This window comes from Bufo bufo, chromosome 5 (genome assembly GCF_905171765.1).
Source record: "Bufo bufo chromosome 5, aBufBuf1.1, whole genome shotgun sequence".
Taxonomy (NCBI): Eukaryota; Metazoa; Chordata; class Amphibia; order Anura; family Bufonidae; genus Bufo; species Bufo bufo.
Window position 1 is genome coordinate 83,578,138 of NC_053393.1, and position 15,915 is coordinate 83,594,052.

Sequence of the window (15,915 nt, forward strand, 5' to 3'; positions counted from 1 at the left end):
CTTTTGCAAAACTACAACTCCCAGCATGCTCTATTCACATATATGGGAGTTCTAAGAATAGCTAAGCAACTGTGCATGTTGGGAGTTGTAGTTTCACAAAGAACCCTGTGTGTCTCAATGATAACAGGTTATTCATAAATACTGTCCATAATTCCTGCTAACTTACTTTGTGTGGAACAGATAGATGGCAGGATGAGACTACAAGAAGATTGTTTGTAGTCTGAAACTATGGAGACAATTAGGTCTGCATAGGAGCTGTAGACACAAAATGGTAAAGGAGTTCTCCAGAATTTTGATATTGATGGCCTATCCTCAGGATAGGTCATTAATGTCAGATTGGCAGGGGTCAGAAACCTGGCACCCCAGCCAATCAGCTATATGAAGAGGCTATGGCACTCCATGAACACTAAGGCCTCTTCCTAGGCCATGTGACATCAAGTTCATCAGTCACATGGCCTAGGCGCAGCTCTATCCCATCTAAGTGAATGGGGCTGAGCTGCAGTTCCACACAGAGCCGTTATATAATGGACAGTGCTGTGCTTGGTAAGCTGCAAACAGCCTCCTAAAACAGTGGATTGGTGGGGCTGTCTGGTATTGGACTCCGCCCTATATCATATTGATGACCTATCCTGAAGATAGACCACCAATATCAAAATCCTGGAGAACCGCTTTAATCAAGATTATTTACAGTATTGCCCAGGGGCATAGACCTTACAGGGAAATTTCCCAATGAGCCGATGCCCATGGGGCCGCCTACGCCCTCCTCGCGGCCAGCCAGTGGAATTTTTGGGGGATTTATTTTGTGCTGCTGGCAGAATTTTGTGATGGACTGTGGTATTTGGCTCTGTTGGACTGGTATAATGTGCCACTATACGGTATTGCTGGCCCCTGCCTTCCATCAATTTAGACCAACTACAAAACTGGACCACTTTTCGTATTTTTTCCAGGGCCACTTTAAAGGGAACCTGTCATAAACTTTATGCTGCTCATACTAAAGGCAGCATAAAGTAGAGACAGGTGAGTTGATTTTAGCGGTCTGTCATTTATAAGTTAAAAGTAAGTGGTTACCAAGAACCAACATCACAATCATTGTAGACTGGGCCTGGAAAAGAGTCCCGGCCACCTGAGAAGATTCATGGTTATTCATAAATTCCTCCTCTTCCTGACCACCTGCTGATGACTGACAGTCTCCTACCTAGTTTTCTCCCTTTCTCTCTAGGAGAGAACTGCCAATCATCAGCGGAGGGGCGGGAGAGCAGGAGATATGAATACCATGACTCTTCTCAGGTAGATTTGACTCTTTTCAAGGCCTGGGCTATAATAATTATAAAGCTGGTTCTCAGCAACCACTTACTTTTAGCTCATGAGTGACACACCGCTGACATCAGCATTTCTGTCACGACTTTATGCTGTCCTCAGTGAGGTCAGCATAAAGTTGATGACAGGTTCCCTTAAAGTTCCCAGTCCACCCTTGGTATTGCCTTACCTTCTATTTTAGATGTGTTCAAGCAGTTGACTAATGGTTCTGAAGGTGGGCATATCCTTTAGGGATGTTCAGACTTACAATGCAGGTCATTGACTTTATGGCTTCAGAACCATCCACTTTAGGCTACCTTCACACTTGAGTTGTTGTTTTCCGGTATGGAGATTCAGCAGAGAAAATAATGTTTCCATTTAGTCCTCATACATTCTAAATGGAAAGAGATCCGTTCAGGATGCATCAGGATGTCTTCCGTTCTGGCAGCATTCCATTTTGTGACTGGACACCTAACCAAAGCAAGCTGCGGTTTTGTGTCCGGTCATAGAAACAAAAAAAAAAAAAACTGATCCGGCACTGAAAACAATGTAAGGCTACTTTCACACCAGCGTTTTTGCTGTATCCCTCATGGATCAGCAAAAATGCTTCTATCATCATAATACAACCGTCTGCAGCCATTCTGATCAGATCCAGTTGTATTATTTCTAAAATAGCCAAGACGGATCCATCTCTAAAACCATTGTTAGTCAATGGGGGACAGATCCGTTTTCTTTTGTGTCCGAGAGAACGTATCTGCCACCATTGACTTACATTGTGTGTCATGACAGATCCGTCTTGCTCCGCTTCACATGGCGGACAGAAAAACACTGCTTACAGCGTTCTTCTGTCCACGATGGGGATGCAACCAAACGGAACGGAATGCATTCTGGTGCATTCCGCTTCGTTCCGTTCAGTTTTGTCCCCATTGACATTGAATTGGGACAAAACGGAAGTGTCCATCATAGGATCTCAATAGCGGAAAGGAAAAGCACAGATGTGAAAGTAGCCTTAGTCAGTGGTAACGGATCCGTTTTTTCAGTTTTGATTTCACACAACCGCATCCTAACAGAACGGATGCATCCTGATGTGCAAAATCAAAATGGGTCCATTTAATTCCGGTATTGAGGTCCTCTGCCGGATCTCAATACCGGAATTAACAACGCAAGTGTTAGCCTTAGTTGTAAAATTCTAAGATGACGTCTTATATGTAGCAAAATTCAAGCAATGGTATATTATATTATCAATGTATAAATGATTACATTACCCAGGACTCATGGATTTGATAAAATGTCACAGGAACTTCATGCTCCTATAGAATCTAAGTGCATATTGATATTAACCAGTTAAAATCCTCCAGTTAATAAATGCCTTGTGTCCCTGTTCCTGAGCCAGCCAAGCTTGACGCTGATATTTATGAGCCCAGGCTCACAGACAGCTCAGTCAGTGCTGCTCGCTGTATAAAATTTCCATTTGCATTAATTTCTTTGGAATATTTGCAATCTGTCAGAGAATGTCATGGTGTTATGCTGTCGACATTCCTACAGAAGGCACGAAACATCTGTGACAATGAGATTTTTGTGTACAGTAGACAATACTTGCAGCGTGATAACAGAGTGGGTTTTACTGTCAGTCTCAAGTACTAACAAATGAGCAATACTCTCAATGTGTTCTTTTTTTCTTTCCTTCTCTCCCTTCCTCCTCTGCAGAATCGCATCGGGAATTCCTTCACAGGCCCGGTTCTGGATACGTGCCAGAAGAAATTTGGAAGAAAGCTGGTAAGGATTGTTTAAAAACACAGACCTAGTGTTCTGGCAGATGTGAGCAGTTGTTAATGCACTGATGTGAGGCATCAGAAAAGCAGAGTGATTAGTAACGGAGCAAAATCGCAATAATCCTCAATAACTGCTCCAAATTATAATGTGGGTTTACTGCGCAATTCCTTTGTAGAAAATCTCCAACCCCAGGAGATACTATTGATCTTTTATGTTTGCTGTGTCATTACTATGTATGTATCAGGCTGTACTGTATTAGCGTTTTCGGAAAAAATGTAAACTGGTTAATAAAGTTTGCACTGAATTAATAGAATGTATGCCCTTTCATTTGTTTTATTTTTGCGTGTTTTTTATCTTTTTTTTTATACCTTTGGGTTTAACATTTTTGTATTTGAACTATCGTATCAAGGCTAAATGAAAGAAATGTCATAAACTTCTTCCACCATTCATTTTCTTAGCTTTGATATTTTTGATTGTTGAACATGAAAAATATTTTATTGCTTTTCTATCCCCAATATTCACTTTAAAGAAAATGTACTGAAACATATTCTTCCTATTATTTATGAAATAATTCCCATATGATTTGGCTTTAATGAAAGAAAAAATAATTAATGCCAGCACTGGCCTTTGAAATATGGGGAAAAAAAGTCCACCCTTACGCTAATAGAAAATCGCATTGATTGTAAAATTTGTACAAAATTAATTAATTTAAATAAAAGGTTGTAGCCATCGTAATAAAACATGACTGATACCACATTCCATAGATATTTCTTTTTCGGTAAGCAAGGTTTGTTTGCATTCGGTGATAAATATGCAAGCACCTTTCGAGCATCCTATCAATTCTCTGTGCAGATCTGTGTGTGCCTGTGGGACTAGAATAGGAATGCATAATTTAAATATAAATTGCCTGATTTGCATATACAATTTGTCAAGCTGTAGCTTTGATCGTAAGCAAAAATTATTGTCCTGTATTGCCACTTAGATAGAATTTTAATTCACCTTGAATATTCAAAGTAAATTAGGCCCAGAATGCATTGTTCACGGCTGTGATATTAGGAACCACTGCCTTCACCACAATCAAATGCCTTAGATTTAAAAAATTATAATAAAATTTAAAATAAAAATAAAAAATCACATACAATTTTTTTAATTTAATAAATAAAATATTTCTCAAAATTAAAAAAAGTTTTTCTAGAACTGAAGGCTTTTGCATTTCTAGAATATAAATATTCAATTCTACGGTGATTCTCCATTATTATCAAATTACGGTTGCATTTTCTAGTATTACATTTCAGCAAAAGAAAAAAGTGTCCTGGTGTTTTGCTAATGGCGTGTGGGAAAATTAATTTTTTTCCGTGGTTTGCAGATAGTGTCTTTAAAGATTGCTTCCTGAATCTTATTCGTTCATTCTTTATTTTTAATATCGGGTAATATGATTCTATTAGAAATCTATGTTCTTAATTAAACAGAACATTTAATTAAGGTGCTTTTTAAGCAAGTGAAACAATTAGGGGAAAACACTTGAATGAAACATGTCATAATTAGTTTTAATAGAGTGTTAATTGGTACAACGTTTGCCAAGTTAATAATTACTGCTTATTAAATTTTCAATTATTCATTGTCATTCTGGTTTGAATAAAGATGAAAATTAGATAAACTGGATCAAGTGGAAGATATCTTTCCATGATAATTCATTTAAATCATTTTCTTTTGAATAAAGTGTTTAGTCTGTCTTTATGTAATGAATAGGCGTGTGTAAGAAATGATAAATATAAAACTCATATTCTTTTATTTTTTTAATTATTTTAATGTTTCTACCTGCGTTAGAAACTAGGCTAACGTAGCCAAATGTATTGTTATATAAAATTCGATTCTGCTCCTTTGCTGAATTTTACAAACAAATCCGCTTCATGGCGAATCACTTCATCACAAAGCGCATTTCATTGTAAGTAGTGGGTGCAATGACGGGGAGCGGCGATTGTGCTGCTCCCAGTCGTTGTACCCCTTAGATGCCCATTTATACATGATCACGGCATCTGATATACATAAAAGAATGTAAAATAAAATAAAAAAAATACTTACCTAATCCATTTGCTTGTGATGGGCCAGCAGCTGTCATCTTGCTTGAAGGTCTGGCGCGAAATCTTGTGTGGCCCGAGATTACGTCATCACGCTAGCGTGATACGTCACCGCCCACTGGATTTTGGTCAAGATCTTCAATCAATATGGCGTCAGACAGCCCGTCGCAAGCAAATGGATCAGGTATTATTTTTTTGTTTTTTGTACACTATTTCAGGTTAAATCTAAATCGATTTGCTATTGTGAAGCATGAAGAAATTCGACTTCGTGGTGAATCTAATTTATCCTGAAATTCGAATCGATGTGTTTTTTAATGTGAAAGGATCAAAGCACATTATGTTAATCCAATTTCTACATATACCAGTGTATGTGTGTGTATAGAAAAAATAGGTGGTAGGACAGCACCACTTACTTGGATAAACTCAAGAGATTTTGCGGCGGTGCTCGTGGCGTCAGGTCTTGGCCTCAGAGACCCCCAAAATTACCATGTAGAGATGAAGAAGGTCACGGCACTCCAAAAGCTTCCTTATTCAGTGTTCTTTATTGCACCAAAAATACAGCAAGCAACGTTCGACAATACAGTCTTTATCAAGCTACATGATCTGCAAAGCGGATATTAAAACCTGTAGCTTGATAAAGACTGTATTGTCGAAACGTTGCTGCTGTATTTTTGGTGCAATAAAGAACACTGAATAAGGAAGCTTTTGGAGTGCCGTGACCTTCTTCATCTCTACATGTGTGTGTATATATATATATATATCAGTATTTTGTTCATACAGTATAAATCATAGTGTTATATAAATTGTGCTGCCATTTATGTCATGCTTGTTTCCTACTAAGCTTAGCCAAAAATTTAAATAATAATGGCATGGCTAATGGTCCTTAAATGGAATCTATTGTCAGAAAATAAATGAATTAAATTGTAAAAATACATTTCCATGTTATCGTTTATATGAAAAAGTTCCTGAAATACTGATGTTTTCACCCTGACTACTGAACTTCAAAATAGGCTGACACTTCCTGTTCTGTGGAGATCACTTTGCAGCAGTCATCTCATTATCATCATACGCAAGATCACAATGAAAGCTGGAGGCAGATAGCACAGAATCATACATAACCTCCTCCTAATTCCTGTATATTGACCTCTGCACTTACTATACATGTTTTCTGATATTCAGGTGTCTGCTGTAAAGCAAATCTCTAATTGCCATTTCAACACCTCAGGCAACATGGCTGCCTCTATTATCATGTAAAGAAACTAGACTGGGTTCAAATCACATTTCTATCATCCGCTTACCAGATCTGTTTAACAGATGCTCAAAAGACATACGCAAACAGGTGCCAAGGGAAAGGCATTTTACATTGATTTCAATGTTAAAAAAATGTTTTGGCGGATACCAAAGCGAAGTCTACCATGCTTTTGTGTCCAAAACAAAAAAAAGGCAGTGATGGATATGTTTCTTTTTTTTAACAGTGAAGTGTAAAGTGGGTGCCCTTCCATTGGCTTACATTTGCATACTTTTTCTGGTTATCTGTCAAACAGATCTGCAAAGCGGATATTAAAACCTGATGTGAACACAGTCTACGGGCTGTATTACATGAAAAGATTATGCAGACGCTTGTCGGGAGGGAAGCGTTCCTTCCTGGCAATCGCCTACTCATCAGCAGAGGAGACCGCTGCTATTACATGCATCAATCTCCTCCACAGTATGGGGAGGAGCGATCATTATACCATTGCTTGTCCCCATACTGACTAGTTGTTTGCCGGCAGCAGATCGTGATGAGACTGAACCATCTGCCACCAGCATAAAAATCTGGATTGCCTGATGAACAAGCGTTTGCTCGTTCATCGAGTAATCGGCAGCAGAATTACACTGCCAGATCATCGCTCAAGAACGTTACTACGAACACTCATTCGATCTGGCAGACAATCTGCCGGTGTAATACAGCCCTTAGAATATAATATGTAAGAAAATATTAAATCAGATTAAACAAATATATTTTATATCTTTTTACCAGTAAAAGGATGTGGTTTATTCTATTTCACTTGCTTTGATGTGTCTGGTTGAAGATGATGGATATTTGTATTTTTTCAACCAAACTGTCTGCGTCCCTATGACTGCACTAAATTGATGAACTGCGTACAGTACATGTTGTGTGTATATAAGTCACCTGCATCCTAGGTGCACAGGTTATAGTTTAATGAACCCTGCAGTGTATGTACAGTTTATTTTAGTAAAGATGGATTATGGTGAAATTCTGGTAGTTCCCAAGGTTAGAAATCACTATTTATAACATAGTCCAGGGGCAGATTGGCCATAGACCTTACAGGGAAATTTCCCAGTGGGCCGATGCCCAGGAGGCTGCCTGGGCCCTCCTCACGGCCGGCCAGTGGAAGTTTTTGGGGATATATTTTGTGCTGCTGGCAGTGTTTTTTTGATGGACTGTGGTATCTGGCTCTGTTGGGGTGGCATAATGTGCCTAAATATGGTACTGCTGGCCTTGCCTTCCAAAAATTTGGATCTGACTACATAACGGGGCGACTTTTAGTAAATTTTCCAGGGCCACTTTAAGTTCCCAGTTTGCCCCTATACAAGTCCCTTTTGAGGAATCGTGTACTTGTGTTTCTTATACGTGAGCAGTTTCAGTTCTCCGCCCTTCTTGGTGGACCTCGGCAGAACATGGACTTACAGAAAATATTCCACTTGTCTTACAGAAGAAGCTGTAAACGAGGTGAAAAGGCAAGCAATGACAGAACTGCAGAAAGCAGTGTCGGAGGCAGAAAGAAAAGCACATGAGATGATTACCACAGAGAGAGCAAAAATGGAAAGGACGGTTGCAGAAGCAAAGAGGCAAGCTGCGGAGGACGCCCTGTCCATCATTAACCAGCAAGAAGACTCAAACGAGGTAAGACAAAGACAGAACGACAACCCAAGCATCATGTGACCTGTGTAAAAATTATAGTGGCTCTGGACTTTCAGTAAACTTTTGCTATGTTATAGGTACATATCAAAAGTTTAGATTGGTTGGGGCCTGAGCACTGAGACCCCCACTGATCTCTCGCTGCGGGAAAAGAAGCAGGACAGACTCAATAGAAAGTCTGTGGACCTGTCTCATGCAGCCAGGAGAGAGAGCATGTTCTAGAGATCGGTGGTGGTCTCAGCGCTGAGACCCCCACTGATCTAACCTTTTAATATGCCCCTATGACATATCAAAAGTTCACTGAAAGTGCAGTGCCACTTCAAGTTTGCATTTTAAACACAGATTTCAGAAAAAAAATATTTTTCCAGATTATTGTATGGTCTACTATTAAAGCTGATCCAGTGCAGCATAACTTGTTTTAAACTAGCTAGATAGATAGATAGATAGATAGATAGATAGATAGATAGATAGATAGATAGATAGATAGATAGATAGATTAGATAGATGGATGGATATATGGATATGAGAGATAGATAGATATGAGATAGACAGATATTAGATAGATAGATAGATAGATAGATAGATAGATATGAGATATCGATATACAGACAGAAAAGCAGACATACTTGAAGAAGATACAATGAAACATTCTCTTTATTTACTCCTGTTCAGTGTAGTGTTGCAAGATTTTTTTTTCAAGCAAATCTCCTTCCAGTTTTGGTTATAAGGGACCCTGGACCATAGACAAATAGTTATGACATTGATAGATATATAGACAGATTGATATAAATTAGAAAGGAATTAGGTAAACAGATCTATTTTATTTATTATTTATATACCACCAACATATTCCACACTTTACAGGAATTTAACTCACTCCTAGTGGGACTCACAATCTAAGGTCCCTATCAGTATGTCTTTGGAGTGTGGGAGGAAACCAGAGTACTGGGACAAAACCCACACAAACACGGGGAGAACATACAAACTCCATGCAGATGTTGTCCTTAGTCAGATTCAAAACTACAACTCCAGCGCTGCAAGACACCAGTGCTAACCACTGAGCTGTCCTTAGGTAGGTTCATTTGAGAGAGATAGATAGATAGATAGATAGATAGATAGATAGATAGATAGATAGATAATAGGTGAATAGATCTATTGATTTGAGATAGATATATAGATTAATAGAAGTTAGGAGAATAGATAGATATGAGATAGAGCTTGAGAAAGGCCTCATTGTGTTGAGCTGAAACGTTGTGGTTTGGGTAAATAAAAAGGGGTCCACCACCTTTTCACGAACAACAGAGTGCTGCCTCATCTTGTACCTCTACATACATAGGCTCAACAACCTACAGCCTGGAGGGATTGTACCCGCACCTCTTGTGTCTACTGCTGCTGCCTTTTTGTTTTGCTCGATAGATAGATAGATATGAGATAGACAGTCTGATAGAAATTCGGTAAATAGGTGGATAGAATGATTTGTCATAGTTGATAGCAAGATCTAGATAGATAGATAGGTAAAAATTAGGTAAATAGATTGATTTGAGATCAGGGTGGATAAAAATCAATGATTTATAAAAAATTAAAAAAAAAAACTGATTTTTTTTTATTTAAATCAGATTTTTTCTATATAAAATGCTTTTTGAGGAAAATATATTACCATCCAAAGGTTATTCCATCATGAAATAAAGATTAGTTTTTTAAATTATGTAGAATAAGGCTGTACGTAGACTCCCATATTGTTGAATGGATTAGGCAGTGGCTGAGGGACAGACAACAGAGGGTTGTAGTCAATGGAGTATATTCAGACCATGGTCTTGTTACCAGTGGGGTACCTCAGGGATCTGTTCTGGGACCCATATTGTTTAATATATATTGCAGAAGGCCTCGATGGTAAGGTGTGTCTTTTTTCTGATGACACAAAGATTTGTAACAGGGTTGATGTTCCTGGAGGAATACACCAAATGGAAAAGGATTTAGGAAAACTAGAGGAATGGTCAAAAATCTGGCAACTAAAATTTAATGTTGATAAGTGCAAGATAATGCACCTGTGGCGTAAAAACCCAAGAGCAGAATATAAAATCAGTGATACAGTCCTAACCTCAGTATCTGAGGAAAGGGATTTAGGGGTCATTATTTCAGAAGACTTAAAGGTAGGCAGACAGTGTCATAGAGCAGCAGGAAATGCTAGCAGAATGCTTGGGTGTATAGGGAGAGGCATTGCCAGTAGAAAGAGGGAGGTGCTCATGCCGCTCTACAGAGCACTAGTGAGACCTCATTTGGAGTATTGTGCGCAGTACTGGAGACAATATCTCCAGAAGGATATTGATACTTTGGAGAGAGTTCAGAGAAGAGCTACTAAACTAGTACATGGATTGCAGGATAAAACTTACCAGGAAAGATTAAAGGACCTTAACATGTATAGCTTGGAAGAAAGACGAGACAGAGGGGATATGAGAGAAACTGCTAAATACATAAAGGGAATCAACAAGGTAAAAGAGGAGAGAATATTTAAAAGAAGAAAAACTGCTACAAGAGGACAGTTTTAAATTAGAGGGGCAAAGGTTTAAAAGTAATATCAGGAAGTATTACTTTACTGAGAGAGTAGTGGATGCATGGAATAGCCTTCCTGCAGAAGTGGTAGCTGCAAATACAGTGAAGGAGTTTAAGCATGCATGGGATAGGCATAAGGCCATCCTTCATATAAGATAGGGCCATGGTATTCAGTATATTGGGCAGACTAGATGGGCCGAATGGTTCTTATCTGCCGACACATTCTATGTTTCTATGTGTGTAATTTTTTTGGTAAATAAATTCCATTAATCCATTCACAATGTCATGCTCTTCCAGAGGTTTTTGTAAGATTATTGGGCAGTTTCTCTGCCTACAAGATATTATCACAGATGCTTGGTTTACTTTTGCAGTTCTCAAAACTGAATTTGACTCAGCAGAGATCACATGCCTCTTCTTCACAGCAAAAATGTTATAACATGAACAGAGTTGAGAAAAATACCTTAATCCTAACTTCTACAAACCTATGAATGCAGAATCAACCTAATCAAACTAATATGAAAAGTTGTTTAAATCTTCATCTACTTGCATATTATAAGTTATACCAGCAAGAATTAGTCTTTATGTAGAAAACTATGATTTAAATCAAGCCTTACTGACTAGTGATTTAAATCGTGATTTAAATCGTGATTTAAATCATTTTGATTTAAATCAAATCCACCCTGTTTGAGATAGATAGATATATAGGTAAAAATTAGAATAGATAGGCTTGAGCTAGGCAGGCAGATAGAAATTAGGTAAGTACATAGCAGCAGTAGTGATGCTCCTGTCTGATCACTGTCTGCGCAGTACAGGGGGTGACTCCCATCACATTGACATCAGCTATCTCACATTATTCCAGTGAACCTTATCTATTATTCAGTGATATAAATATAAAGCTATAGGTTGAAAACCTCCAATTACAAAACTATGCGAAAACAAAAACCTGGCACTAAGCTCCAGATTCAACGTGTAACTGTGCCTTAATAGGCAAAGCTAGAATTTAATTTGTTGCAGACGTCTTTGAGGATGAAAGACCCTTGTGGGATCAGTAGATGCCCAGAGTTTCATTTTAATGCATAGCAGATGAGTTCCCGAAGACAAAAGAAATAGATTTGCAACATCTGAAAGTTTCTCAGGAAGGGAAGCAAACTACTCCATGCAGGAATCAAATGAGGCCGGCCCATAATTGGCTTGGCATCTTCATGTTAACAAGTCAGATATTGATGAACATATTTGTACACATTCAATCGGAGCTTTGTTCTGTAACTGTGGCATGCTTTCCTTCTACAATTACGTGTCTTAAAGGGAATGTATGAGAGTAAACGTATGCTGGGCTAGGTATCTGTATGTACAATGCTGGGCTAGGTATCTGTATGTAGTGTTCTGCATTGTGGTCAATTCCATATCTATCTATCTATCTATCTATCTATCTATCTATCTATCTATCTATCTATCTATCTCTCTATCTATCTATCTATCTATCTATCTATCTATCTATCTATCTATCTATCATCTCTGTCTATCTATCTATCTATTTCATATCTATTTTTCTATCTGATGGCACTCAAAAGGGTTGTCTCACTTTAGCAAATAGCATTTATTATGTAGAGGAAGTTAATACAAGGCACTTACTAATGTATTGTGATTGTCCATATTGCCTCCTTTTCTGGCTGGATTCGTTTTTCCATCACATTATACACTGCTTGTTTCCATGGTTATGACCATTCTGCAATCCATCATTGGTGGTTGTGCTTGCACACTACAGAAAAGACCCCTGGCCTCTCTGGTGGACAGGACTGTGGGAGTGCACCTAGGCTATGTATTTTCCTATAGTGTGCAAGTATGGCCACCGCTGATGGATTACAGGGTGGTCGTAACCATGGAAACAAGCGATGGAAAAATGAATCCAGCCAGCAAAGGAGGCAATGTGGACAATCACAATACATTAGTAAGTGCCTTGTATTAACTTTTTCTACATGATGAACACCATTTTCCGAAGTGAGACAACCCTTTTAAATCTTTTATCAGGCAAAGGCCTGATTTATCGTAAGATTTCATATTTATCTATTAAAGGGGTTATCTAGTTTAGAAAACCCATTATCCACTTCTCTAGTAGGAATACGTGTCCCATTAAGGATCATTATTTTTAAGTTAAAATAAAGAGTATGTAAAAAGGGTCTGCTTGTCTCTAGAGATGAGCAAATTTCTCAAAAATTTGATTCGGCCAGTTCGCTGAATTTTCCCCAAAAAATTGCTTTGATTCGAATATATTTGCGACGGATCATGATAAAAAACGGCTATTTCCTGGCTGCAGAGAACCTTTATAGTGGTGTAGAACACTGTGCCTTGCAGTAACATGCATAGGGAGTCTGCTGTGGTAGTGAAATAATACTGTGAGTCAGTATGACATGCAGATGACAGGCGTCGCTCTTAGAATCACTGCACACTTCACTTATTTGGGCAGTCATGGGGCCAAAACTGACCAAATAACTCAAGTGTGAACTCATCCTTACAGGTCAATGTTAGCGTCAAGAAGACACTCCTTTTACACCGTCGTAAGCTGATTCCACATAGATGTCTACAGAACCTGTTCTATTAAACGCTTATACAAGTAGAGCCCCCCCGACAGAGTGGAGAGGGTGTCAGCAGTAAGTTTGTGTTGACGTCACTGAATATTTTGCCCTTCCTCTGATCCATCATAACAATAACCCCCAAAAAACGGCTCCTGTCTGTGGAGCATCCGCCTTCACTCGGTCAGCATTTGGTCAGTAATCTATCAGTATTGCTAAAGCCAAAAAAACAGGAGTGGATGTAAAACAGAGATGACACGTGAATAAAATATTTGCATGTCTTCTGTGTTTTGTACCCACTCCTGCTTTTGGCTACCAAATCATAAGCCAATTCTGATGGGACCATACAGGCCTTACAGCTGCTACACAGACAGGATCTGTTGTGTGTCTCATTTTTCCTTCCTTCTGACTGATCAGAAGAAGGGTCAAATAAATGGTGATTTCCGGAAGGCGAAACAAGGACAATAGCAACCCTGTCATAGAGTGGGGAGGGTGGTAACAGCATGAGAAGTCCACAGAGTGGCCCTGTGACATAGTGGTGAGGTGGAAGCAGCATGAGGAGACCACCAAGTGGCACAATGACAGGGTCTGGAGGTGGCGGGAGCATCAGGAGGCCACAGAGTGGCACAATGACAAAGTGTGGAGGTGGCAGCAGCAGTATGATTAGGCAACAGAGTGGCAAGGTGACATAGTGTGGAGATGGCAGCAACAGCCACAGCATGATACCACAGGGTGGCAAGGTGACATAGTGTGGACATGGCAGCATCAGGAGGCCATAAAGTGGCAGGGTGACATAGTGTGGAGATGGCAGCAACAGTAACAGCATGATACCACAGAGCGTCATGATGACATAGTGTGGACATGGCAGCATCAGGAGGCCATAAAGTGGCACGGTGACATAGGGTGGAGATGGCAGCATCAGGAGGCCACAGAGTGACATTGTGACATAGCATGGACATGGCAGCAACAAGAACAGCAGTAGCAAGATAGCACAGAGTGGCACGGTGACATAGGGTGGAGATGGATGATCTAATCTGATGCATCAGGCATTGGTGGGTGGAAATCCTGGCTGATCCACGCCTGATTCATCTTGACAAAAGTAAGTCTCTACACATTTTGGGTGGACAGGCAAGTTCTTCTTGGGCTAACTATGGCCCCTGCCGCACTAAACACCCGCCCTGATGCCACACTACTGGCAGGGAAGGACAGCTTTTCCAGAGCAAACTCGGCCACTTACGGCCACAAATCCAGTTTGGCTGCCCAGTAGTCCAGCGGATCTTCTATAACGGCTGACAAGGTGCTGTAAAAGTATGCCACCATCTGCTGGTTAAGGTCCTGCTCCAGGTCTACCTGCTGCTGCTGGTGAGTAGTTTCTTCACTATGTGGGTGAAGAAAGCTGCTCATCAGCGACTCTAGACTCAGGCTGCTGGTGCTGCTGTCACTTGCGACAAAGTCGAAGATCCAGTCAACCAATCAAGAACCGCTGGGTTGCTGGTCAAGACACGACCGCTAGCTGACATGTGGACCTGAGGCCTCGGGAAGAAATCGGTGCTGCCACGCCCCCTTACTCTGCTGCCATCTGTGCCTGCACCAGAATCATTTACGCCTCTGACACTCCCTTGCGCAGGGCCTGGCACTTCTCTGTCTGACATACTTTTAGCTGAACTAAATAAATTAAAGCAAATTAAAACACCCCTAAAAGTGCCAAATATATTTATCTTTTTTTACTGAGATAGGCAACTAAAGGATTTGAAATTGGCAACGAAACAATTTCTGCGTAAATAACAGCAAAAGTGAACTGTGCATATATAATTCTCATACTGGACTAAAATTGGCCACTAAACGATTTCTAAGTAACTAACAGAAAAAGTGAACTGTGAATATTTTTCTCCTTTTCTCTAGAAATATGACAATAAACACTTTTATCGCAAATAACACCAAATGTGAACTGCGTCTATTTTTCTCGTATTGGAGTGAAATATGACAATAAACGCTTTCAGCGCAAATAACAGCGAATATGAACTTAGTCTATTTTTCTCTAGAAATATGGCAATAAACACTTTCAGCGCAAATAACAGCAAATATGAACTTAGTCAATTTTTTTCTCTTTCTCTAGAAAATATGGCAATAAACGCTTTTACCGCAAATAACACCAAATTTGAGCTGCGTCTATTTTTCTCGTATTGTAGTGAAATATGACAATAAACACTTTCAGCGCAAATAACAGCAAAAATGAACTTAGTCTATTTTTCTCTCTTTCTCTAGAAATATGGCAATAAACGCTTTTACCGCAAATAACACCAAATGGGAGCTGCGTCTATTTTTCTCGTATTGTAGAGAAATAGGACAAGAAACGCTTTTAGCGCAATTAACAGCAAATATGAACTTAGTCTATTTTTCTCTAGAAATATGGCAATAAACACTTTTAGGGCAAATAACAACAAATGTGAACTGCGTCTATTTTTCTCGTATTGTAGTGAAATATGACAATAAACACTTTCAGCGCAAATAACAGCAAATATGAACTTAGTCTATTTTTCTCTCTTTCTCTAGAAATATGGCAATAAACGCTTTTAGCGCAAATAACAACAAAAGTGACCTGCGTAAATATTTCTCGTATTGTATTGAAATAGGCCACTAAATGATATCAGCGCAGTTAACAGCAAAAGTGACCTGCGTATATATTTATCTTTTTCCACAGATAAAAGCCAGTAAAGGCTTTTCA

General features: G+C 39.3%; 1 protein-coding gene across 5 annotated transcripts in view; it reads left to right on the plus strand.

The window, feature by feature from the left end:
- The window catches only part of RUNX1T1 (RUNX1 partner transcriptional co-repressor 1), a 142,751-nt gene that overhangs the window by 114,923 nt on the left and 11,913 nt on the right, over nt 1-15,915 (plus strand). For all 5 annotated transcript variants that reach the window (XM_040432750.1, XM_040432753.1, XM_040432754.1 and 2 more), the window contains exons 9-10: nt 3,004-3,072; nt 7,865-8,055. In XM_040432750.1, coding sequence (XP_040288684.1) covers nt 3,004-3,072; nt 7,865-8,055 — 260 coding nt within the window. The remainder of the gene's footprint in view (nt 1-3,003; nt 3,073-7,864; nt 8,056-15,915) is intronic.